Source organism: Phyllostomus hastatus, unplaced genomic scaffold (assembly GCF_019186645.2).
Source record: "Phyllostomus hastatus isolate PE091 unplaced genomic scaffold, TTU_PhHast_1.1 phas_scaffold_317, whole genome shotgun sequence".
Taxonomy (NCBI): Eukaryota; Metazoa; Chordata; class Mammalia; order Chiroptera; family Phyllostomidae; genus Phyllostomus; species Phyllostomus hastatus.
In genome coordinates, this window is record NW_025334023.1 from 20,654,849 (window position 1) to 20,679,328 (window position 24,480).

The 24,480-nt window shown below is 40.8% G+C and overlaps 1 protein-coding gene across 1 annotated transcript in view; it reads left to right on the forward strand.

The window, feature by feature from the left end:
* Nucleotides 1–2,005: 2,005 nt before the first annotated feature.
* Nucleotides 2,006–24,480, forward strand: part of TMEM123 (transmembrane protein 123) — a 40,941-nt gene continuing 18,466 nt past the window's right edge. Inside the window, exon 1 of the mRNA XM_045818257.1 lies at nt 2,006–2,365. Within this exon, the coding sequence (XP_045674213.1) occupies nt 2,266–2,365 (100 nt within the window). The 5' untranslated portion in view covers nt 2,006–2,265. The remainder of the gene's footprint in view (nt 2,366–24,480) is intronic.

The following is a 24,480-nucleotide window of genomic DNA, read 5'->3' on the forward strand; positions in this document are numbered from 1 at the left end:
CTGCCCGGGAGAAGAGGTCAGAAGGCATCTTTAGGCAAAGGAAAGAGCAGGAGCAAAGACACAGGGGCATGGAAGGCCCTGGCATATTTGCAGAACTTTGGAGAGTAGACTGGTGAGGTTACAGAGAGGGATTCAGACACAAGACTGGAAGAGTAGGGGAGAGCTAGACTGCCAAGGGCTTCCAGGCATTTCATGTTACTAAAGTAAAACGTTGGTGCGGTGATGGGGACAGAGCCTGAGACAAAACTGGGTCCAGATTTCCCTTCATAGAGTTCGGATCTCTCATAGGAGTTTCTAAGAGGGCAGAAAGGACAGTTTCTTGCCCCTTTCACCTCTCCTCAGACCAGAAAAAAACACAGCCAACCCACAGTTCTGTGCTATTATTATCAAAGTGAAGCTGGGCACACCCACTTATACCTCAGGTACAGAAATCAAACCACAGAGAGCATCTGAGTGCAAAGTCAATCCCAGGAGAAATTGTCAAGTAGACATCTTGTGTTTCATACTTTCTCATTTCACTTCTGCAATCATCTCATAGTCCACCCCAGATTCCCAGACAGATGTACACTAAGCCTTAAAGAAAGTGTTAGTTGTGGATTAGTGAAGAGAATGGAAAAGGAGGAGGGCATTTCAGAAAGAGAGAACAATGTATGCAAATGCCAGGAACAAGAAAGCACCGTTGCTCATGGGCAGCCAAACCAAGGCTGGAAAGACTGGCTTAGCCTGGATTGTGAAATGCTTGGACACCGGGATAAGTTCTCAGTCATCAAAACAATTTACCCCTACATCAGATTCCCCAATTAAGTAGAGTAACCAAAAACTAAATGTGCAGTGCCTGCTTTTTGCCCATTTTGGATGCCAGGTTTGGCTGAATCAACAGGTGGAAGCCTATAGGAGAGCCTATTTAGGGAATAGCCTATTTAGGAGAGATTGCCTGTGCTAATTTCTATGAGAGGTCATCTCCATATTGATAGATTTACCTGAGATCAGAAAGTACTATCTCCCATAACATATTTTTGGGAGTGAAATGTGATGTGGCCTTTATTTCATAAAATTTGGATCAAACGCCAACGACTTGCAACATTTAGAGCTTTGCAGGTGGGGGATTCACCATGATTTTAAGTGCCCTGGATCCTTATGTCTTTCATCTTCGCTGAGGGTTTCCCACCCAAACCAGGAGTCAAACCAGTCTTTCCCCTGCATCAGTCACAGGTTGCTACAGGTCGCTTCTCAGGTCTCAACAAAAAGAAGATGCAGACTTCAGAAGCACTGCAAGTCAAGACAGGTTAGTGGAACTGGTTCCAAGGGCTTAAGAGGGCTTTATCCAAAAACTATTCAAAACACGTTATTCCATCTGAACTGGGACAACAGACACCAAGGAGAGAAGGGACTAGGTGGAATTTGTGCAACCTCAGCCTTGGTCGCTGGCTATACTTGCGTATGAAATGTTACTAACTCTTCAGTTCCCGTCTATCCCTCACCACTCCGCTAATCTCTTTTTTGCACACAATGTATCTTTATCCAGAGATGCAGGGAACCTGTGGAAGAGAATGAGGTATAATTTGTGATATAGAGATCATATTTTACATATGAACTTAAGCAATGAAATTTGTCTGTCATCGCCACCCCCTCCCCACCCAACTTAGGCTGGGTCAAGAAAAGAAAGCGCCAACGGCCCAGGACTTCTCAGAAAGAAGCCCACCGCCACCACTACCAGGAGTTTCTCTCCCTCACCTCCCTGCTCTGCTGCCCCCGCCTGCAATTTTTCCCTGTCAGCTGCACGCACCCCAGTGCCCCCACCCGAAAGCTACGCTTCACAGACATCCTTCCGGGCCCAGCAAAGTCTGGTGTGCCCAGCATCCGGAGAGGCAGTGGTGCTCGCTTTTATCGGAGAGAACAAAACTTGCCATTTCCGACAAGAAAGGAAACTTGCTCTAGCGTTCCGGGCTCTCAGGCGCACATCAGAGGGGGACGCTGGGAGGACGGTGAGGGCGCCAACCTTCGCAAACCCCGCCCCGCATGCCGGCCCCGCCCCCTCGCCTCCGGTGGGCACCGTCCCACCACCCCGGCTTGGTTCGTAGCGCTCGCTTCAAGCCCTGCTCCGGCACCCTACTGAGCCACTGCGGGGCAGGTGGCGGGAAGGCAGGCGTGCTTGGCGGAAGCTGACGCGGAACAGGCTCGGGTGTGTAGAGGCACCGCTCCAGCTCGCGCCACTGCCACCTCAGTTGAGGACCCACGAGGCCGCTGAGTCCTGCCTTCAGAACAATGGGACTCGGGACCCGAGGTAGCTGGGCCCTGTTCTTCGTGGGGGCGCTGCTCGTGCTGGCGCTGCTGAAAGTCGCCGTGGAAGGCGAAGACTCGGCGGGTGAGTGGCTGCGGGGGGGCGCCAGGCCGCGCTTTTAGAGGAGGCGCGCTGCCCAGCGGGAGTTTCCAAGTTGGGATGTGGTTGTGAGGAAAAGTTCTGCGTGTCTTATGCCAAACGCAGGGGTCCAAACTGGAGGTGACTGCACAGGGATTGGGGAAACTGAGGCTCCGGAGGGCCTGCCGCTTGCCCCCGGAGCCGCCTGCTGAGCAGATTGTCTGGTGCATCCCTTCCGTTTTTCTGCGAACGGAGGTAGCAAACCCGAAGGAGTGCGTATAACCTGTTGAGTCACCCGAAGGACGGACTTTCAGCAGAGGGCTCAAGTTAGTTGTACCAGTCTTCCCCTGGTGGTACTTTATTTGTTCCAACCTTTCCCTTTATCTAGTGCTTTCTTTTGTACTCAGGAGTAGGTGGGCTGGAAACATGTCTACCGGTTCCTGCGGAAACATGTCTACCAGTTCGTTGGGGAACTTTTCAGGAGTCTCCGTGGCGTTTTATCGTCTAATTGTGTAGTATCGAACAAATGATTTATAGTCTCATGGCCCCACACCTTTCAAGTTAAGACTTTGGGGCTAATGTGGCGGGTTTGGGAGCTTTTGGGAAGTGATGCACTCTGACCTCTCGGGCGCTGGTAAGGCTTATGCCCGGGTGGGAAGGGCGCCTCCTGCCCCTCGTGGGCCATAAACCAGCCAAGGCGTGCATCAGTGCATCAGCTGTGCAGCCTTAACATCCCTGCTGAGGATAGTCAGGACCCCATGACGTCGTCAGTGAGGGCAGAACTTTTCTTGCGGAAGGGGCTTTCCCTTTAGGCCTTGGAAAAGGCCAGAAAACTGGGATTTGCTGTGTAAATTACATTTTATTTGTAAACTATTCTAGAAGTCAGGGTAATGGTCAGTAAATTAAAATAAGTTGCTTTAACGGAGTCAGTATTTTAATGGATTTAAATTCTACCCACCTCCTTTGCATTTAGCCTGACATTAGTTTTATCTAGATAAAGAGGACACCTTGCAAAACCAGACGGTTCAGGCTCAACACCTGCTTTTGCTAGAATAATCTAAGTGAGACAATAACAACTTTTGTTTGTTTTGCTGATTTTTTTGTTTGTTTTGCCGACTTTTTTGTTTGCTTTGTTGAATTGTGCATGTGACAAACTGGCTTTGCAGATCTAATTTTGAGATAATTTAAGAAAAGGATCAGTAAGTCATGTTCATCATATTTTCAATATTATGAGATGTTTTATTGTAAAAGTAAACAATCTGGGATGAAACAGTATATCTTGGTGCTAATTTTATACTAATAATTTTATATTTGTTACTTTGTGAGAGAAATCTTTTTTGTTTCTCTAATGAATTGCTGATTAAAGAAACTGAGGGTCCTTGGTCTTTTTCTTTTGCCTTCACAACAGATATTTTTTATCCTATTTTAACATTCGCTGCTTATTCTGTTTATTACTCAAAGTCTCACAAGAGGTTAATGCTATTTGGAAAACTTGGAATGAGTGCTGAACCATACGAAGGCCTTTTTCAGGAACTAGTATAATCAACATAAACTGGAATCCATTTTTTACAGACAGTAATGTTGCCTTGAATCTAAAGAAAGGCTCTGTAGAGGATATCTCAAAAAAGAAATAAATGTTCTAGTCTTCATATAGTGTGTAATCTGATAAAGTGTCATTATGAAATACAGTGATAGAGCTAACTTGTACCACACATTTTTTTATGTACTTCACACTATGCTAATTGGGGTCCATACCATATCCAACACAATACTCACAGTATTATCCCCATTTTATAGATAAAACTGAGACTGAGAAGTTACCTAACTTATTCTGTGTTGTTTGTTTTACATGTTTGCTCTCAGAGATTGGAATCCAAACTCTCAGTTAACCATTTTGCCACATTAGGTGATATTGGTTTACCAAGATAATAATGCTTAAATCCACAATACAGCCCTGCCCAGAATATTGTGGGAGAGGATAAAAAACATTACTGAAATTCTTCTTTTAAAATATTCTTCATAGTCTTCTGCATGGCTTCATAAATATCCTCAGTTGGGGGTGGGGAGAGGATGAACAAGTTAGCAAACAGGATAGATTGTGGTAGTGCAATGAGAAACATTAAGGGAAGAGAGAAGATAGAGGCTATTACTAGGGCTCTTGGTGTCAAGTGACAGAAACCCACCCTGAGCAACCTTTAGGGAAAAAGGGGATTTTATTGACGCTTCAATGGAAAAGTCCAAGGACTTTAATGGAAAAGTCCAAGGAGTTCAAATAGGTTGTCAGGAGGAGATGGCCATTTCCACCTCTTTTGATCACGTGTATCAGTTCTCAGTCAAGTCCAAGCCGTAGTTGAACTGTTCTTAGACTGGTGGGGAGTGGGGTCATGGGGAGAACATGGCATTTCAAATAACAGGGACTTTCTAAAGTAAGACACAGGCTTCAAAAGCCACCATAATGCGTACCAAATTAGGAAATGAAATAAATCCATAGTGAGTCTGTGCCGCTTCATGAATTTAACTCTTTGTTTGTTTGTTTTGTTTTTGTTTTTTTTCCATTCAGTACATCATTCAATTGAATACTTGGTCTTTCTGTTAGGTAAAGCTTCGGACTTCTTGAACTTACTGTTGTCTCTTAGGTACAAAAACAGTGCCTGCCCACAGCAAATATTTCATGTATGTTTATTGAAAAAAGGAGAAAAATTAGCTAGAGAGATTCTGTCTTCTTTCTCAAGCAAAAAATAAAAAAATCGGTTGCCGGGAAATCATCCCCCATAAGAAGAGTGACAATAGCTGGGAGACAAATATGAGTTTCTTGCAGTAGTCCAGACCAAAGATGATGGCATGTGATGGTGGAGATTGAGTGGATGAATTCTATATCTATTCAGGGGGTGGAACTGAAGTCACTTGCTAATGGATTGGATGTTGGAGTGAGGAAGAGGGAGGTATTGAAGGATGACATCTTGGTTTGGGGGGTTGAACAACTGGTAATGCACCAACTGGGAAGACTGGGGGAGAACAGGTTTATAGTAGAAAATCAGCAGTCCCACTTTAGCATTCACATGCACAAGCTTTGGAATTAAACAGCTTGGTCCAAATCCAGACTCTGGTACTCACTTGCTGGGTGGCCTTCTCTGGGCCTCAGTTCCTGTTGCAATACAATATTCCTGTCTCAGAATTGTTGAGAGTGTTAGATGAGCTAATGCAAGTTACATGCTCCTTAGGAGGCTTGGCATGTTCTAAGCTTTTTATAACATTGGTATTTGTTTGATACCTACTGCTATATACATCTGTATAGTCTACTGACTTTGGTCTTTTTCTAGTTGAATCTTTACACCAGATCTTTTTGTGGATTATAGTTCCATCAAGAGGAAGAAATTTGCACATGTGATAAAGATCCTTCAAACTTGTTATTGCTTACCTTTTTTGTACTCTGGGGGGTTTTCTTTGAGGGAGGCTACTTTGTGAAAAGTATACAATAATGCACTTGCTCTCTTCCTGTGTGGTATATATATTTAATTTTCCATTACACAAAGACACAAGATTAATAAACCAGCAGAAAAAGTTGCTTACCTGGGACATAGAATCCCCCTAAACCTTTTCCAAATCTTTAAGGTGCTAATTAAAAATTGAGTCATACTGAGACGGCTTCCAATTAAAAATGAATTTGTCTTCTCTACATTTCTTCATGAAAAACCAATAATACAGTTCCAGATTTACTGACAGTATGTTTCATTGCAACACTGGCAAAAGTAGACATTAGAACTTGTGTAATAACCTACCCTCCCCATACCACCACAATATATTACCAGTGTTCTTAATTAAATATTAAGTGCCCATTAATCACAGGCTATTTATTTTTATAGGATCTCCAGGATGGAAATTTTCCACACTTCTCAAAAGCTCCACTACTAAGTCAACAGATGAGTTTAGAAAGGTTCAAGAAACGGATTTTTATCTATCTAGAACACATAAAGAACTATCAGCTGGGAAAGTATATACATGAAATCTGGTATACTGACCTGTTTCAACCACCATTTATTCATGAATCCCTACAGCCTGCCTCAAGGGCTGCCCTTAGTAGGCATCGATAAATGATAGTCCACTAGATGAATAGTCTTTTTCAGTCTAGCAAAGAGGTGAATAAATTCTAAAACTAAAAGCATATTAGAATTTCATACTGTGTGGGTTTATTGATTTGGGGTAGAGGAAGAGACAGACAGACAGACAACCTTGGCACATCAGGATGATGCGCTGACCAACTGAGCTACCCAGCTGGGGCCATATTGTGTTTTGAAGAACATTTTTAGTTGGGAAGGTTTTGCACTCTGCTTGCAGATGTGAAATATGAATACATAAGTCTGCTTGTTTTGCTGGTGAAACAAGTCACTTTAAGCTGGTCAGCCAGGGCAGCCTTAATTTGCCTTGACAGACTCTAAGTAGACTCTGCTTACATTTCAACCATCAGACTTCAGCACTGCCCTCCCCCGCCCATTCACCACCTACCATGCACATACACATCTTGCTTCCCTGTAGAAACAATTATTGATACATTTTCCCTGTGCTTTCAGTTTGGGAGAAATGGATTTCTTCCTTGGAATTCTGAGCTCACTAACATGGAAAGATAGATATAGGAACCAGGTTGATGTTGTAAATATCAGTAGTAAACCATCAGGGTGTGTTTTTTATAAGCAATATTTAAGTTATCTTTTTATTATCCTTATTCCTCAGAGTTGACTGAGGTAGAAACTAGAGAAAAAGTACACAGATCCTATCATTAGACCCATTTTCTTTAGCTTTATTAACAAATATTTATTGAGTGTCTAATGTGCCGCTGTGCTCTAGATACTAAGGATACAAAATGGACCAAGCCCTGGTTTCTTGGAGATTTCTTTTTTTGGTAGGAGGTGGAAGATGTTTTGTTTTGTTTTCATTGTGGGAAATATACATAAGATAATATTTATGATGTGAGCCATTTTTAAGTGCACAATTCAGTGGCATTAGGTACATTTGCATTGTTGTGCAACTTTGTAGAGTTTTTATTCTCATGGGTGTCCCAGTGTCCCATGTAGTTCATATTCTTAGTTTACCTCTGTGCTTTTCGTAATCTATGCCTTTTTCCTACTGATTGCTGGGTGAATATAGCCAGGATATACTTTTATTTTATCTTTAGCAATTCTATAGAAAAATTCTTATTGAGGGGGGAAGACTGGATAGATTACCCAAAAATGTAATAATGATTATTGTTGGGCAGTTGTGGGAGGGTTTTCTCGAAATATTTTATTAAATTCTTAGGTGTCTTTTCCTGTTAACCTTTATTAACTCTAATTCTGTACTGCTGAACATCCTGAAACTGTGGTGCAGCCTTAACTTTAAAAAACTTGCCCTGGCTGGTGTGGCTCAGTGGATTGAATGCTGGCCTGAGAACCAAAGGGTCACAGGTTTGATTACCAGTCAGGGCACATGCCTGGGTTACGGGCCAGGTCCCCAGTAGGGGGTGCCCAAGAGGCAACCACACATTGACGTTTCCCTTTCCTTCTCCCTCTCTTGCCCTCTGTCTAAAAATAAAATAAATAAAATCTTTAAAGAAAATTTTTTTCAGCCAAGATATACCAAGGTATACTGCTGATGTTAACTGTGAACAATGCAATACTTTGAGAACAGCTCCAGAGTCAGTGGGATGATTTCAAATGTCCTTTCTAGCCCAGGGAAATTTATTGAGAAAGAAAAGAAAGCATTGCTTCAGTTTTTTTCCATTGAAATCAGATAATACAGTTATTATAAACAATTTTTGTTGTTCATTGTGTAACACTTCCCTGAACTTATGTTCCTCCTATTCTCTTTGTATCTTGAAAACTCTTACGTAACATGTTGAATTTGTATAGGACCTGATGCTTAATGTTTTGTTTTGTGGTAACATGGGTGCTCCTAATTGTTGAAACATTGCTTTTTTGAACATACCATTCACCAATTTTTTTGGTGCTATTTATTTAGCCCAGTTTATTTGGTACCAGTCCCAAGAGGAACATACCATCTTTTTTTGGCAAACTCTTGTATGATGTGTGTTCTACGAAAAAGTGGAAATTGCCAGCAATATTACCACATTAGGCGCCTATCACTTTTATAGGACTTACACATTGAATTCAATAAATCTTTTTTCTCTTTTGTTTTTTAGTCTCCATCTAAGTTCCTTGAAAGTGGTATCTGATTTATTTATCCTAGCTCTTAAGAGTATGCTCGGTACATAGTAGATAAGCATACATGGTGGTTGAACTGAATTATCAAACAAAATACATATTTTGTAATTGCTGACTTGACTTTATCAAAGAACCACTGTACACATCTTGTAAACATGAGTGGTCCCTGCTCTAATCTTACCCATTATTATAGCTGGGTTTTTTTTCTTCTTGTTTATAGAGTAAGATAGATACTTGAGGTCAAAGAAACAGGAATTAAGGTTACTTTCCAATTGTACCACTGAATTATGTGTAGCGGTTCTTTTATTTTTCAACTGCCCTAATTGTTATTCGAAGACAGCCATATTTTGAACATTCTTTTCTGCAGGGACTTGTTAATGCTTTCAGATTATGGAGAAAATCATTTCCCCCATTTTATGTATAGTTAGAGAGTTTATATTTTAGGGTCTCTGGATGGATGAATTTATTCTTCATGGTACAAGAAAGACACATGCCTGAATGATTTTTGGTAGCAAGAGTTTGGGCAAGGATACTAGAGAGTGTGACGTGGTTCAGGATGGACAGCAGGTCTCATCAGTAGCCAGCACAACAGTTCACTGTCATTCAGGATTCAGCCTCGATTACTTAGCACTGATGCTTCCCTAAAAAGAGGAATTTGAGGGGTTCTTGGTACTACTTCATTTTGAAGCTCTTTCCTTGGGCATTATTTGTACCAAACCAGTTTCAAAGCAGTTGGTCTCTCTTAATGTTCCATCTGTATACATGATTGCATTTGGCTTGGTAACCCATCCTTGGTTCAGTCACTTGGGTTACTCTGGTAGGATTGTTGTTCTCCATAGACATGGCAGAACCTAGCAAATTTGAGCAGATGCATGTGTATTGGGCTTACTTTTCTACAGAAGAGGAGGGGTGGAAATTTGGGAACAACTTACTCAGATAATTCTGTATTCCAATTTTTACCCCCAATGAAAACACTAAAAGTCCTACTGAAATGGAAAGAATTCATCAGGTATATAATTCCATACTCCATAATACCTTTTTCTACTTATTTTGGATAAAATCTTCTGTGACTGAAATAAGTATTCAATGGAAACTTCCTGCTAGGTTGTAGGCTGCTATTATACAAGAACCATTTGACTTGACAGGTTGCTTTAGATGCAGATGGTGATAGACATACAGACAGACTGACATACAGACATTGACATTTATTTGTAATAAGAGATTTTATATAGAAAAGAATTTCCCTATATGTTATGAAGAACTAGTTTGTACTTAACTGCCTAAACTCCTCAAAGACTTTATTGTGTTCAACTCATGTTTTTGAGATTGCATGTGAAGATTGTTGGTAATTTTTAACATCATCAGATGTTGTCTCAAGGAATATAGAGTAGGAAAATCATGCGATATTATGTTCACTTGTTTAGGAAACAGATGTTTGTTTTGACTGCCTGTTCTATTAGTCGCTGTTTGAAAGCACAGGCATCTAGTGGAAAGTAAGACAGAAAAGCCCCTGCTCTAAGAAGTATATATCCGGGTGGAGAGATACAGACTACGGAGGAGAGAAACAACTAAAGAAGATGGTTTGGAATTGTGATTTTAAAAAAATAAGCAGGATTTTTTGTTTCTTGGTGTGTGTGTATCGATATAGAAAGAGTCCTTCCCTAGTAATTCTCTACCACATTCATATATATTCATGTTTACATCATTTGTATGTCTTTTTGTGAGAAATGTCTGTTCACATCCTTTGCTCATTTATTACCATATTTTGCCATGTATAGATGCACAGCCATATTTTTGGCCCAGGCTTTCAGGGGAAAAAATCGTTTGTTTTAATTTTTAATTCAATTATTTATTTATTTATATTTAGGAACAAAACCAATTATCATATTCCAGAGTATTATTTTGCATATGGATATCACTATTGCTTTCTAGAGTTACACTTTTAAAGCATAAGCATAAATAAAAGAATTAAAAACATTTATATAGATACAGAATTAGTACTACCCATGTATAATATGCATCCTTATTTTTCCCTCAAAAATTTGGGCAAAAAGGTGTGCATTATATGTGGCAAAATATGGGGTAGGTTGTTAGTCATTTTTAGCTTGTCATTTTGTTAGCTTGTCTGTGTCTTTCTTAATTTCTTTTCTGATTATAAATACTTACATATAGTTTTATGGAAATTTTGGAAACTACAGCAAAGCATTTTATGTTTTTATTTTCTTATTTAGTCTTTCTTATATTTCTTTCCATTACCATTTGATTTCCGTATACACTCCTCCTCCCACCAGTCACCACACTGTTGTAGCAGAACATTTTTTAAAAGATTTTATTTATTTATTTATTTATTTATTTATTTTTAAAGAGGTGGGAAGGGACGGAGAGAAGCATTGATATGCAAGAAATACATCCACCAGTTGCCTCTCTCACACCCCCAACTGGGGCCCTGGCCTGCAACCCAGGCATGTGCCCTGACTGGGAATTGAACCAGCAACCTTTCGGTTTGCAGGCCAGTGCTCAGTCCACTGAGCCACACTTGTCAGGTCAAGCATTTTTTTAATCATTATTCAAATTACTTTCACAAAGTATTTTTACGTTTGTTTTTTTTTTTAAATCTTAAACATAATTACATAGGTACAGTTTCTTAAAATGAGAACTAACCCACTCTTATAAAACATTGTCATTATGGGTACATCTTATGACAGGAAACAACTAGTTGAAAAATGACAATTTTAATATATTACCTGACTGTTCAGTAAGAACTGGTTTGACAACCTTTTTTTTGTTTTTACTTCACTGGTGAATTTGATTCACTGGTTCTAGTACTCCCCCAGTATGTGTGCTTTGTTGTATTTTGGGGAAGATACAATGGGAAGAATAATTGCATTGCTATTAAGTGAACTTGGGCAAGTTACTGAACCTCCCTGTGCCTCAGTTTCCTCTGTAAAATTGAGCTAATAAAATATAGCTATCTCACAGGATAAATGAGATACATGTAAAGCACCTGGCACAAATTAAAATTGAATATGTTTCTCATCGTTCTCCATCCACAGTGACCCTGTTTTTGATCCCTTCTGTGAAGCTCTCTGCTACAGGACTTTATACACAGGCCTGCCTTGTTTTATTGTGCTTCACTGTATTGTACTTCACTGATGTTGCTTTTTTTTCTTTAAACAAATTGAAAGCAAGTCTTCCACCAGCAAAAAGATAATGAATTGTTCCATTGCAGTGTTCTGGAACCGAATCTGCAGTGTCTTTGAGGTACACCTCTACTTTTCTTGCTCCCTGAAGAGCTGTTCCCTCCTATCCTTGCCTTTCCCATATTAACACCCATTTAGCCTTTAGATCTCCGCTGTAACTCTGCTTCCTTGGGGGGCAGTTCTTGCCCTCTAGTTATAGGCCTTCAGACGACCATATCTGTTTGTGTGGTGTTTTGTGTAAGTCTCTCTCCCTTCCTGAGCAGAAAGTAAGCTCCTTGGGCAGTTCTGACTTCACCACCACCACATCCCAAGGACCTGGCACACATTTTTGGTGAAAAAATAAAAGATAAAAGAAAGCTCTGCGAAGAGGAAACCAGTTTTTGAGTTTGCTACTCCTGCTTACCTGCACAATAAGTAGAGAGCCGGCTGGTCAAAATAAATCACCACTTGTACTCTGCCCAATAAAGCTTTAACTGGACCCAGGGCCTTTCCCTGTACAACTAGGAAGAACATGACTTAATGTTAATGGGAGAGTTGCCATAAGTGTGTTTATAGGCATCTCGTTTTATTTTTTAAATATATTTTATTGATTATGCTATTACAGCTGTCATAATTTTTCTCCCTTTGCCCAATTCTGCCTGGTATCCCCATTCCCTCCAGCTGTCATCCCTCCTTAGTTCACATCTATGGATTGTGCATGTAAGTTCTTGGGCTTCTCCATTTCCTATACTATTCTTAACATCTCCCTATCTAGTTTGTACCTACCAATTGTGCTTCTTAATCTCTGCCTTTCCTCTAATTCTCCCCCTACTTCCTACCAGCTGATAACCCTCCAAACGATCTTCATATCTATGATTCTGTTCACATTCTGGTGGTTTGCTTAGTTTGATTTTTTTAGACTCAGTTATTGATAGCTGTGAATTTGTTGCCATTTTAATGTTCATAGTTTTGATCTTTTTATAAATAAGTTCCTTTAACATTTTATGTAATAATGGTTTGGTGATGATGAACTCCTTTAGTTTTACCTTGTCTGGGAAGCACTTTATCTGCCCTTCCATTCTAAATGATAGCTTCGCTAGATAGAGTAATCTTGGATGTAGGTCCTTGCCTTTCATGACTTTGGATACTTCTTTTCAGCTCCTTCTTGCCTGCAAGGTTTCTTTTCAGAAATCAGCTGACAGTCCTATGGGAACTCCTTTGTGGGTAACTCTTCTTTTCTCTTTCTGCTTTTAAGATTCGTTATCTAACTTTCGGCATTTTAATTACGATGTGTCTTCATGTGGTCCTCTTCAGATCCAACTTGTTTGGGACTCTGTGCTTCCTGGACTTGTATGTCTATTTCCTTCACCAAATTAGGGAAATTTGCTTTCATTATTTTTTCAAATAAGTTTTCAATTTCTTCCTCTTTTTCTTCCCTTCTGGCACCCCTATGATTTGGCTGTTGGTATGTTTGGAGATGTCCCAGAAGCTCCTTATTTTATCCTCTTTTTAAAAAAATTCTGTTTTTCTTGTGTTCGGGTTAAATGCTTATTTCTCCCTTTTGTTCTAAATCATTGGTTTGAATCCTGGCTTCCTCCCCTCCACTGTTGGTTCCCTGTAGATTTTTCTTTATTTCACTTAATGTAACCTTTATTTCTTCCTGGGTCATTTTTATTTTGTTGACATACTCAGTGAATTCTTTCAGCATCCTGATCACCAGTGTTTTGAACTCTGCATCTAATAGTTTGGTTATCTCCATTTTGCTTAGTTCTTTTTCTGTGGTTTTGTTCTGTTCTTTCATTTGGGCCATGTGTCTTTGTTTCCTCAATTTGGCAACCTCCCTGTGTTTGTTTCTGTGTATTAGGTAGAGCTGCTTTGACTCCTTGTCTTAGTAAGGTGGCCTATTGTAGAAAAGGTACCTATAAATTGTGTGGGCAGAGCCCTAGGTAACCACCAGGGCAGGGCAACCTGTTTCACCGCCTTGTGGCTCTGTGGGGAAGAAGGCTTGGAGGGTGGACTGTGATGTTGCCTGCCTTCTAAAGGTTTGCCTGGCACTTACCCTTTGGGACTGGCACCTTCAAACTGTTGCCCTGGAGCTGAATCCCAGTGTGGGTGGTGACACATTCACTGACCTGCAGTGTCCGTGGCATCATGGATGAGACATGAGACATTCACACAGACTACTGAGTCCTGTGGAGGAAAAGGGACGGCATGGCTACCCTCTCAAGGGGAGGGTGCCCCGATCCTTCCCTTCACAGGGTTTTTATTGGCTTTTAAATTGCACAGGAATACAGGTAAAGTTCATTAATCGTTGTCAGGCGGTAAGGATCAAACAATATATAACATACAAAGAACTGTGAGGGCCTATTCTGAGTCAGGGTCAATTAGCTAAAAGAGCTGTAAAACTTTGAGGAACAAACTCATTTCTTGCTTGGACCCTTATTTAATTGAGAGCATTCTAAACAAAGCAGGTTGCACAGAATTTTATGTACTCTTTCTGGGTCCTGATCACCTGGGGAACCCGCCCTTTCCAGCACAGGGCTGCATTGCCCTCTGTCTTTGTTTCAGGATTAAGTCAGGCAGAGGAAGCAAGGCAACCAATAGATTAGGAAACCTCTCGGACAGGATGAAGACTCAAGGCTGTGTCAAAGCCGAGGGGCGAGGGTCCATCACCCCCTTTTGCTGTAGCACCCCAAGTCCTTCCTTGGGGCCTCCACATGATTGTGCCTGTCTTAGGTTGTTCTTCCCCCCTTGAGGAATCTTACCTGTCATTGGCTACCTGATCAAGCACTGGGGGCCAGGTGTGGATGAAGTAAAAGGAGCAGAAGCTGAGCTTCTGCCAGGGAGATAAGCTTTGTCTCCTTAGTGGCGTACAGTCCGAAGGTCACTCACTCCCTCAGCCTTAGCCTTGGTGGGGTTATAGCTCCTAAAACCAGGCAGGGTGGTTCCCAGCAGGGTGGGTCTGTGTGTGTTTTAAATTTGTGCTGGCCCTTTAAGTGGAATCTCCTGAAAATACAGCCGTTTCTTCTGCCTCTCCATCCCTCTTTTTTTTACAGCCACAAGTTATGAAGATTTGTCCTCCTAGCACTGGAACCCAGGGCTGGGTGGTCTGGTGTGGGGCTGGATCACTCAGTCTCACAGTATCCCTCCTGATTTTTATCCACCACATGTGAATGTTGGACCACCCATACTGCCACCTTTCTGCTCCACACCACGTCTTCACACCCCCCACCCCCCCACTGGTCTGGATGAATGTGGCTTCTTTAAATCCTTGGTTGTCGGCCTTCCATACGGCTCTATTTTCTGACAGTTCTGGGTGTTATTTGTTTTGAGGTGTAGTTGTAATTTATTCTGTGGTTGTGCAAGGAGGCAAAGCATGTTTACCTACGCCTTCATCTTGACCAGAAGTTGCATCTCGTTTTATTGCACTTAGCTTTCTTGTACTTCGCAGGTGCTAGAATTCCCCACCCACCCCCCGACAAATTGAAGGCAAGGTACTCCACCAGTGAAAAGGGTATAACTCTTTGTTGTGGTGGTCTGAAACTGAACACTCAGTATCTCTGTGACATACCTGTACTGTGTCCCTGGCCAATTCTGTTTTCTTTTCCTCTGTGCAGATAAAGCCTCTCCAATCAGGCCCTGATGCCGGGAGGGGTGTGTGGAAGGGGATAGACAGAGTGTTCAGGTCTCAGAGGACACAGAGGACCTTGCCTGGCTCACCAGGCCTGTGCTGTGGTCACTTTCCCTGTTGAGGAGGTGATGCCTCAGATATTTGGTCCATGTGACATTTTGGCAAGGCAGGGACATCTGTGCTCTGCACTGATGTAAAAGAAGTAATGAAGGTGGACGGAGAAAGGTGTGCTGAGGATTGCTGCAGTTCTTCAGGGAGTTTGGGTTGATAGAAATGCAGTGGGAAGCCATTGCAGGATTTTAAACAAATCAGTCCAAGTGGATGGTGGGCCAGGGTGGTAGCAGTGGAGATGAAGAGAGATTTTGCTGATGGGTTGAGTGTGGCTGTGTGTTTGAATTTGAGCTTAAATCAAATGTTTTATTGTGCCAGTTAAAATCAGACACCTTATCTGGGGATTACTATGGGGGTGGGGAGAAGTTAAGAACGAGAACAGCTGGGAGCTCCCAGCAGGCCAGAAGGGGAGAGTGGGTTGATCCATGTCTAAAGTGGAAAAGCCTCATGAGGAAAGACAACAAAGTAAGGACAAAGAATTGGGGGTTAGATAAAGTAGAAAGGGAAGAGAATCTCTCTTTATATGCTTTTTTGTCTTTGAGAAGGATGAGGGGGAGGGACATTGACAACGATAAAACTAGTGGTTTTAACTTCCTTCCCAATCAAGTTATTAAAGAGGTTTCTGGCAAGATAAATCTCAGAAACTATCATCTCGTAGTTATTCCATTTTAATTTAAAAAAGTATAAAACCTTGAACTGCAAGAAACCTTATAGCAATGTTTCTCAAATTTAGTAGCACCTTAGAATAACCTGCAATGTTAAAAATGCTGGTGTTGATTCCACTTAAGACCAGTTAAAGCTGGGGTGGGGAATAGAATGAAAACATGCCCAAGTGATTCTGATATACAAGGGGTGGGATCCAAAAAAACAGAATTATCTTCTGGAGGGCAGGACCCTTGGGGTACAGGCTCCCTTACTGAGTGTTCTTGGAACCTACCTGTATCAGTGTACCAGCTGGTGTTGTTGTGAGAGGCTGCATTCGGCTTCAGTGAATTTTTTTGAAGACTCTTTCAATGTGTTTACCCATTTCATGATGGCTGATTTAAAGCATACCTGCCAACAGTGTGCTGAATGTTCAGTTTTTGACCAAACATGGCATGACCCCCATGTCCCACCTTCTCTATTCACCTGATCTCGCCCCAAGTGACATTTTGTTTCCCAAAGTGAAGGAAAGTCCTCAAAGGGAAACATTTTGCCAGTGTGGAAAAGGTGAAACAAAAAATGGCAGAATCCCCAAAAGGCCTAAAAATCAATGAGTTCAAAAACTGTTCTGAGCAGTGGAAAAAACATCTTCATAGGTATATTGCATGAAATAGAGAGTACTTTGAAGGTGACTGAAGTTTAAACATGTAAGAATAAGTACACAATTTTTTATAAATTAATTCCATTTTTTTTCTGTCACCCCTTGTGTAACTAAGGTTGAGAATCACTGACTTTGAGAATGGCTGAAGGAGGCTGCTCTCCCTAAGTAGCTTTTGGCAAGTGTGTGAAAAACATGGATGCTTTTGCAATAATAGTTTATTTTGTTTTTAATTTTTATAAGAATTATAAAATCTTAACTAGTGGGGATATGCAGAAAATAGTGATTCTACTTATCTTGGGATATCCTTCCTGACCCCGCCCAAAACAAAATACTACAGTGATCCAGAGAACAGGGGGGTTTTTTGTTGGTTTTTTGTTTTGTTTTGTTTTTCAGGAGATTTGGTCAGGATAAGGAAAGATATGGGACGAATAGGAACACAGCAATAGTAGTTACTTTAGTAGTACCATGTTTTTGTTACTGTGATTAACATTGTTTAGATATGATAGAAAGCCTATTTCATTAGCTGACGAGGAGAATGGGGACTAACCATCCAAAATGTACAGTTTCCTTGAGAAGTTTCAGAAACAAGAATAATAATTATTTACATGAAAAGCTATAGAAAATAGTTGAGAATTCCATTTATAAGACTTTTTATTCTACTTATACAAGACTTTATTACACTTTACACAACTTAATTCATGTATGAACAATTGCATTTGGATTATTTGTGAAAAATTTCTACAGCATTAAAGCTGCCTTTCATTACAGGTTAACTCATTCCATTAGCTCTTTAACATCACAGTGTGACAAAAAAAGAAATAGCAGTAACATTACAAATAATGGAATGAGAGTCATTTATGTCTTCTTCAAGAGTAAATTGGATTAACTTGGCTTTAAGGAATATTTACGCAGCTTTTATCATAAAGAGTGCATATCGAGATTGTGTATTTCACGTATGAACATAAGGACAATTTTTAAACATAATACCGTTACACCTAAAATTAATATTTTATAGTTTATTGAGTTATAATTTACATACAGCACTCTATAAATTTAGAGTGCTCAGCATAATGATTTGACTTAACATATATCATGAAATGACTGCCAAATTGAGTTTAGTTACATCCATCATTTCATATAGATACAAAAACATACAAATAAAACAAAAACAAAAAAATAGTGAATAAAATATTTTTACTTGTGACAAGCACTTTTAGGATTTATTTACTTCCTTTGCTTTCATAGATACCATGCAGCAGTGTTAACTATAGTCATCATATTATATATTATGTTCCTAGTACTTAATTTACCTTATAACTGGAAGCTTGTACCTTTTGACCACCTTCTGTGAGTTTTATGGTTTCTGGTCTTAAATTTAAGTCTTTGGTTCAATTTGAGTTAAATTTTGTGAATGGTATAAGATAGGTGTCTAGTTTCATTCTTTTGCCAAGTGAATATCCAATTTTCCCAGCACCATTTATTGAAGAGACTATCTTTTCTCCATTGTGTATTCTTGGCCTTCTTGTCAATATCAGTTGACTGTATATGTACAGATTTATTTCTGGGCTTTCTGTTCCATTGGTCTATGTGTCTGTTTTTATGCCAATATCATACTGTTTTGGTTACTGTAGCTTGGTAATACAAATCATATTTTATCATTACCAGTGGGTTTTATATTACCTTCTTATGTTTTTATGATGTCAATTAGCGTTCTTTACCTTTAAGTCAATTAATTTCCTTTAGCTTTTTTTGTAAGGCAAGTCTAGTGTTGATGAACTCTTTCAGTTATTTTTCAGGAAAGCCTGTCTCTCTAAAGAACCAGCTTTGCCAGGTATAGAAGTCATGGTTCGCAGATGTTTCCCACCCCTCAATATTTTGAGTATATATATCATGGTTGCCTGGCTTAAAACATTTCTGTTAAGAAATCCTTTGATAGTCTCATGGGGGTGGGGAGGTATTCCCCTGTATGTCATTTCTCTCCTTTTTCTTACTGCTTTAAAAAGTCTTCCTTTGACTTCTGACAATTTAATTACAGAGTCAAAAGCCACATAGCAACATTTGAGTCAACAACATACTACATATACAATGGTGGTCCCATAAGATTATAATGGAACCGAAAAATTCCTATTGTTTGATGATGTCATAGCCATCATGACATCATAGCACAACATATTACTCATGGATGTGGTGATGCTGCTGTAAACAAATCCAGTGCAGTGCCGGCTGTATAAAATATACTCCTTCCAATTATGTACAGTACACAGTACTTGATGGTGACAATAAACAACTGTTACTAGTGTATTTACTATAGTATACTTACTGCTATTTTAGAGTGTACTCTTTCTACTTATAAAAAGTTTGCTATAAAATGTGTGCTCTGTTATGCTGGCAGCAGCCTCATTTATCTCATGTTTGCTGAGTCTCTTGGTCATATAATTTTCTCTGGTGGTTGATTTACTCTCATGTTTTGTAACAGTAACATGCTGTGTAGGCTGGTAGCCTAGGAGCAATATGTTCTACGTTATGGTGTAGGCGTGTAGTAGGCTATAGCATCTAGGTTTATGTAAGTGCACCTATGATGTTCACACAACAATGAAATTGCCTGATGACACATTTCTTAGAATGCATCCCCATCATTAAACAGTGCTTAACTGTGATGTGTCTCAGTGTAGCCCTATTCAAGCTCAAACTACAATATTTAGGATCTTTTGGGCCTCGTGAAACCAGATGTCCATTTCCACCTCCAGGATTGAGACATTTGCAGCCATTATTGTTTTAAATAGGTGTTTTTTATTTTATCCTCTCCTCTTCTGCTGGAATTCCTATGATGTGGATATTGTTTCTTTTGATTGTGTTCCATGAATCCTGTAGACTTTCTTCACTCTCTCATTTTTTGTTGTTATTCCTCTGACTGGGTAATTTCAAATGTTCTGTCTTCTAGGTTACCAATTCTTTTGCATTGTCATCTGCTTTTGAAGTTATGTATTGCATTCTTCACTATAGTCACTGTGTTTTTCAGCTGTAGGGTTTGTGTTTATTTTGTTTTTGATGGTTTCTATTTCTTTGTTGAACTTTTCTTTTTGTTTATGACTGTTTTCCTGATTTTGTCTCTGTGTGTGTTCTTGTTCACTAAATTTTTGGAGGATTGTTCTGAATTATTTGAGACTTCATAGATCTCCCTTTTTTTAGAATCATTTATTAGCACTTTGTTATGTTTTTTTGGTGGTGTCATTAGTACTAGTTTTTTGGTGATCTGTGATTACTTCTGTTGGTATCTCCATTTGAATAAGCAGTCTCCTCTTCCAGACTTCACAGGCTCACTTCGGTGGAGACAGTTCTTCATCAATCAGCTCAGTTTGGGTTTCTACCCATGTTTGCTGGTAACACCTTTGGGCACATGGGGCTTGCTCTCAGGGTCTGTTTTGGGTGAGGTCACTGTCTGGGCTTTGAGGTCAATGGACAGGGTGGGGTGCTGCTGGCTGAGAACAGCCAGTTGATACCGCTGGCTTGGTTCCCTGCCCAGGTGAGGCTGTAGAATGGGCTCCGTGGTAGCCTGGGTTCTCTGGCCAGGGTTTCTTAGTGGTCAGGACTGGGAACTATACGTAGCAGTAGGTAGGGCTATGAATTAGCTTCTCTGCCCTAATGGGGCAGCAGGATAAGCCCTGGAGCCCCCAGAGCTTGTTGTTTGGGGACCCAAATAAGGCAAGACTGTTCACCGAAGTCCCTGACCAAAAAGTTCCACTGGTTTTGCTCCACAGACAGTGAAAGCCACCAACTGTGCTCTTGGTTCAGTGTCACTGTAAGCCTGGCTGTGGGATGGCTATATAGCTTTGCATATGCTCAGTTTAAATTCCCTGGCTGGGTGGGCTGAGGGTCTTTGGGCAGGGCCATGAATTAGTTTCCCTGTAAGTCGCAGTGGGAGAACCAACTCCAAGGTGAGTAAGACTCTAGCCAACTGGTGCCCCAACCTCACTGGCTAATTAGGGCCACTGGCTTTGCTCTACAGACTGTCAGCCCTGCCTTTTGGCCTCTGCTCAAGCATTGCTGGCTATGCAGCTCGTAGGTGTTCTTGCCCTTCTTTCTGGTCGGGCAGGGTTGGAAGCTTCACTCAGCAGTGGGAAGGGCTATGACTCAGCTCCCCTGCCTGTGGCAAGCTAGATCAGGCTCCAGGACTGGTAAATCCGTCATTTTAAGACTTGAATCAGGTAAACAAGCATCCTGCTCAGTTCTCTAGTCAGGCTGTACCATGCTGACTTGGTTCTGCAAATAAGCAAAGCTGCTGGTTTGGATTACTACTCGAACACTGCAGGTAGGAACTCTGTCTGCCAAGATCCCAGTGCTAGTCAGGACTGCAAGCCCCACCCCTTTTCCCATCACAATCAGATTTCCAGTGGTTGAGCTCCACATATTCCTGGGAAATCCCCATGGGCAAGACAGAAGTAGGGCTCCCAAGATGCAGCCCACAATGCAGCTGGGGGAGCTGAACGTCCACCCTAGGCTCTCTTTTCCTGTTGAATGAACCACAGGTACAGGGGAGGCCTCTCAGCATGGTTATGTGCCATCCTGGGGGTGGGGCATGCGGCCAGCATGTAGCCTACTACTCTTCTAATGTGGTCTGTCTTGGTCTCTGTGGTGCAAGGAGTACTTCAGACAGACAGTCACACATACATACCACCCATACCATCCCCGCTGCACCCCCATGTTCTAGGATTCTTTCAGGGGCGCCTTGCCCATGAATACTTGTTAGTTGATCTTATGGAGGAACAAAGTCAGGAATGCTCTAGTCACCATCTTGGTGACATCAGTCCCAATAGTTTCTTAATATATGCAAATACGTAGTCACTGCTTTTTGAATTATTTTTCATCAACATATACAGGCATACCTTGGAGATATTGTGGGTCAGTTCCAGGCCACCACAAAAGAGTGAGTCATGATTTTTTTGGTTTCCAAGTGCATATGAAAGTCTTTATACTGTGCCGTAGTCTATTAATTGTGTAATAGCATTGTCTAAAAAAAAGTACATACTTTAATTTAAGAATAATTTATTGCTTAAAAAAGGCTAACCGTCATCTGAGCCTTCAGCAAATTGTAACGCTTTTGTGGGTGGAGGGTCCTGCCTCAATGTTGAGGCTGCTGACTGATAGGGTGGCGGTTGCTGAAGGCTGGATAGGCTGTGGCAATTTCTTAAAATAAGACAGTAATGAAGTGTGCCACACTGGTTTACACTTCCACTCACAAACAACTTCACTATAGTTGAAGAGAGATACAGAGAGATAAATGAGATGCTGTTTGATACCATTTTACCTACAGTAGAACTTTTTTCAAAATTGGAGTCAATCCTCTCACACTCTGCCACTGCCTTATCAACTAAACGCATATAATCTGAATTTATTGTCATTTCAACAGTCTCCACAGCTTCTTCACCAGGAGTAGATTTCCTCTGAAGAAAGCATTTTCTTTGTTCATCCATAAGAAATGTTAACCAAAGACTAGGTTTAGGCCATAGTGGAGAGCAAAAGCATTTAATTGAGCAAAAAGAAGTGCAGTCCAGGAGGCCCAGATTTAGGTAGCAACCCAAACTGAACTCCAAAGAGAACAAAGACAGGGTTTATAAAGGCAAAACCCACACATTTGTAACAAAGGCACCTTTCCTGGTGGCTAACACAGTGTGATGACTAGTTGAAAAGGATAGGGGAAGTCCACATGGTAAGATTCTGAGGCAAGCAGCTTCCAAGATGTGCCAGGTGGACAGCGATTTGCAACCTTTTTTATCTCATTGTACACAAACCAATTACTGAAATTCTGCGGCACAGCAAACTATATTTTTTAACTATCGCTACAAAAAATAGGTATACTTTTGATTCATTCACATTAGATAGCTATTGTGTTGGCTGTTGTCATTTTTTTATTTGACAGAAGGGAAAAGTGGTCAACGCCCATGGCTAAATAAATAGTCAGATATTGCATGTTTTAGAAATTCTTGTGGCACACCAGTGGAAAATCACTGCTCTGTGGTAAGTGGCGAGTCCAAGAATTCAAACCTCATTTAGATCCTCTATGCAAATGAAAGATACAGACTGGTGAGCTGGATTGGCTCCTTTCAGGATAGAGTTCAGATAGTCTTATTGCTATGGTGAAGCGTAGGTGAAGTTCAAGATGTGGTCTCAAAAATTCACAGGTTCGGTGAGCATAAGGCAACCTCTTCATGACCTCCTGGCTCCATTTCAGTTCCCATGAGGTAAGTGACTGTCATGACAGTTTCTATTCACAGTGCTTAATAAGGTCTAGAATGGTGAGCCCCTTCAGAAGGTTTGCGATTTACTTTGCCCAGGTGCATCAGAGGAGTCACTCTCTGTGGCAGCTATAGTCTTAGGTAGTGTATTTCTTAAATAATAAAACCTGAAAGTCAAAATTACCTTTTGATCCATGGGCTGCGGGATGGATGTTGTGTTAGCAGGCATGAAAACAACATTAATCTCATTGTACATCTCCATCAGAGCTCTCGTGCGGCCCTGCACTTTGTCAGTGAACAGTAATATTTTGAAAGGAGTTCTTTTCTGAGCAGTAGGTTTCAACAGTTGGCTTAAAATTTTCAGTAAACCACGTTGTAAACAGATGTGCTGTTATTCAGGCTTCATTGTTCCATTTATAGAGCACAGACAGAGTAGAGAGAGTCAGCCTGTCCTTTGAAGCTTTGAAGCTAGACATCGATTTCTCCTCTCTTGCTATGAAGTCTTATGTATATGGCATCTTCCAATGTGAGGCTGTTTCATCTACACTGAATATGAATTGTTTAATGTAGCCACTTTCATTAATAGATCTTCTGGATAACTTGCTGTATCTTCTACCTCGGCACTTGTTGCTTCACCTTGCACTTTTGTTTTGGAGAAGGCTTCTTTTCTTAAACCTCATGAACCAACTTCCAGCTTCAAACTTTTTCTCTGCAGCTTCCTCGCTTCTCTCAGCCTTCATAGACCTGAAGGGTTAGGGTGTTGCTCTGCATTAGGCTTTGGCTTAAGGGAATGTTGTGGCTGGTTTGATCTTCTATTTGGACCACTAAAAGTTTGTCCAGATCAACAATAAGGTTGTTTCACTTTCTTATCATTTGTGTGTTCACTAGAATAGTACTTTAATTTCCTTCAGGAACTTTTCCGTTGCATTTACAACTTGGCTGACTGCAAGTTTGATGCAAGAGGCCTAGTTTTTGGCCTTTCTCAGCTTTGACATGCCTTCTTCAATAAGCTTAAGCATATCTGGCCTTTGATTTAAAGTGATGTCCCTACTACAGTGGTACATCCAGTAACTGATGTACCATATTTTTAAGACCATAAGACGCACCTAGGTTTTGGGGGGGGGGGAGGATTTGAAGCAAAAAATGTAGTAAAATTAAAATATTTAATAACATAAATTACATAGGCCACCGCTGCCCCCCACCCCCTCCACAGCAAGCCAGGTAAGCCATTACATTCAGATTATAAAATGCACCCCACTTCCCTCCCAAATGGGGGCTGCATCTTATAGTCCAAAAAGTACAGTATATGCCCAGACCCAAAATTTTACCCAAAGCAGGCCATTCAGTAAATAAAAAGTTTTGTGTCTGGGCACATACATCAGTTAGTTATTTTGATATCCTGTAGTAGCCAGGATGTCATCAAATCAGAGTCTTGTAATTGTTAAAGTATTAGGTAGTTATGGATTTTGA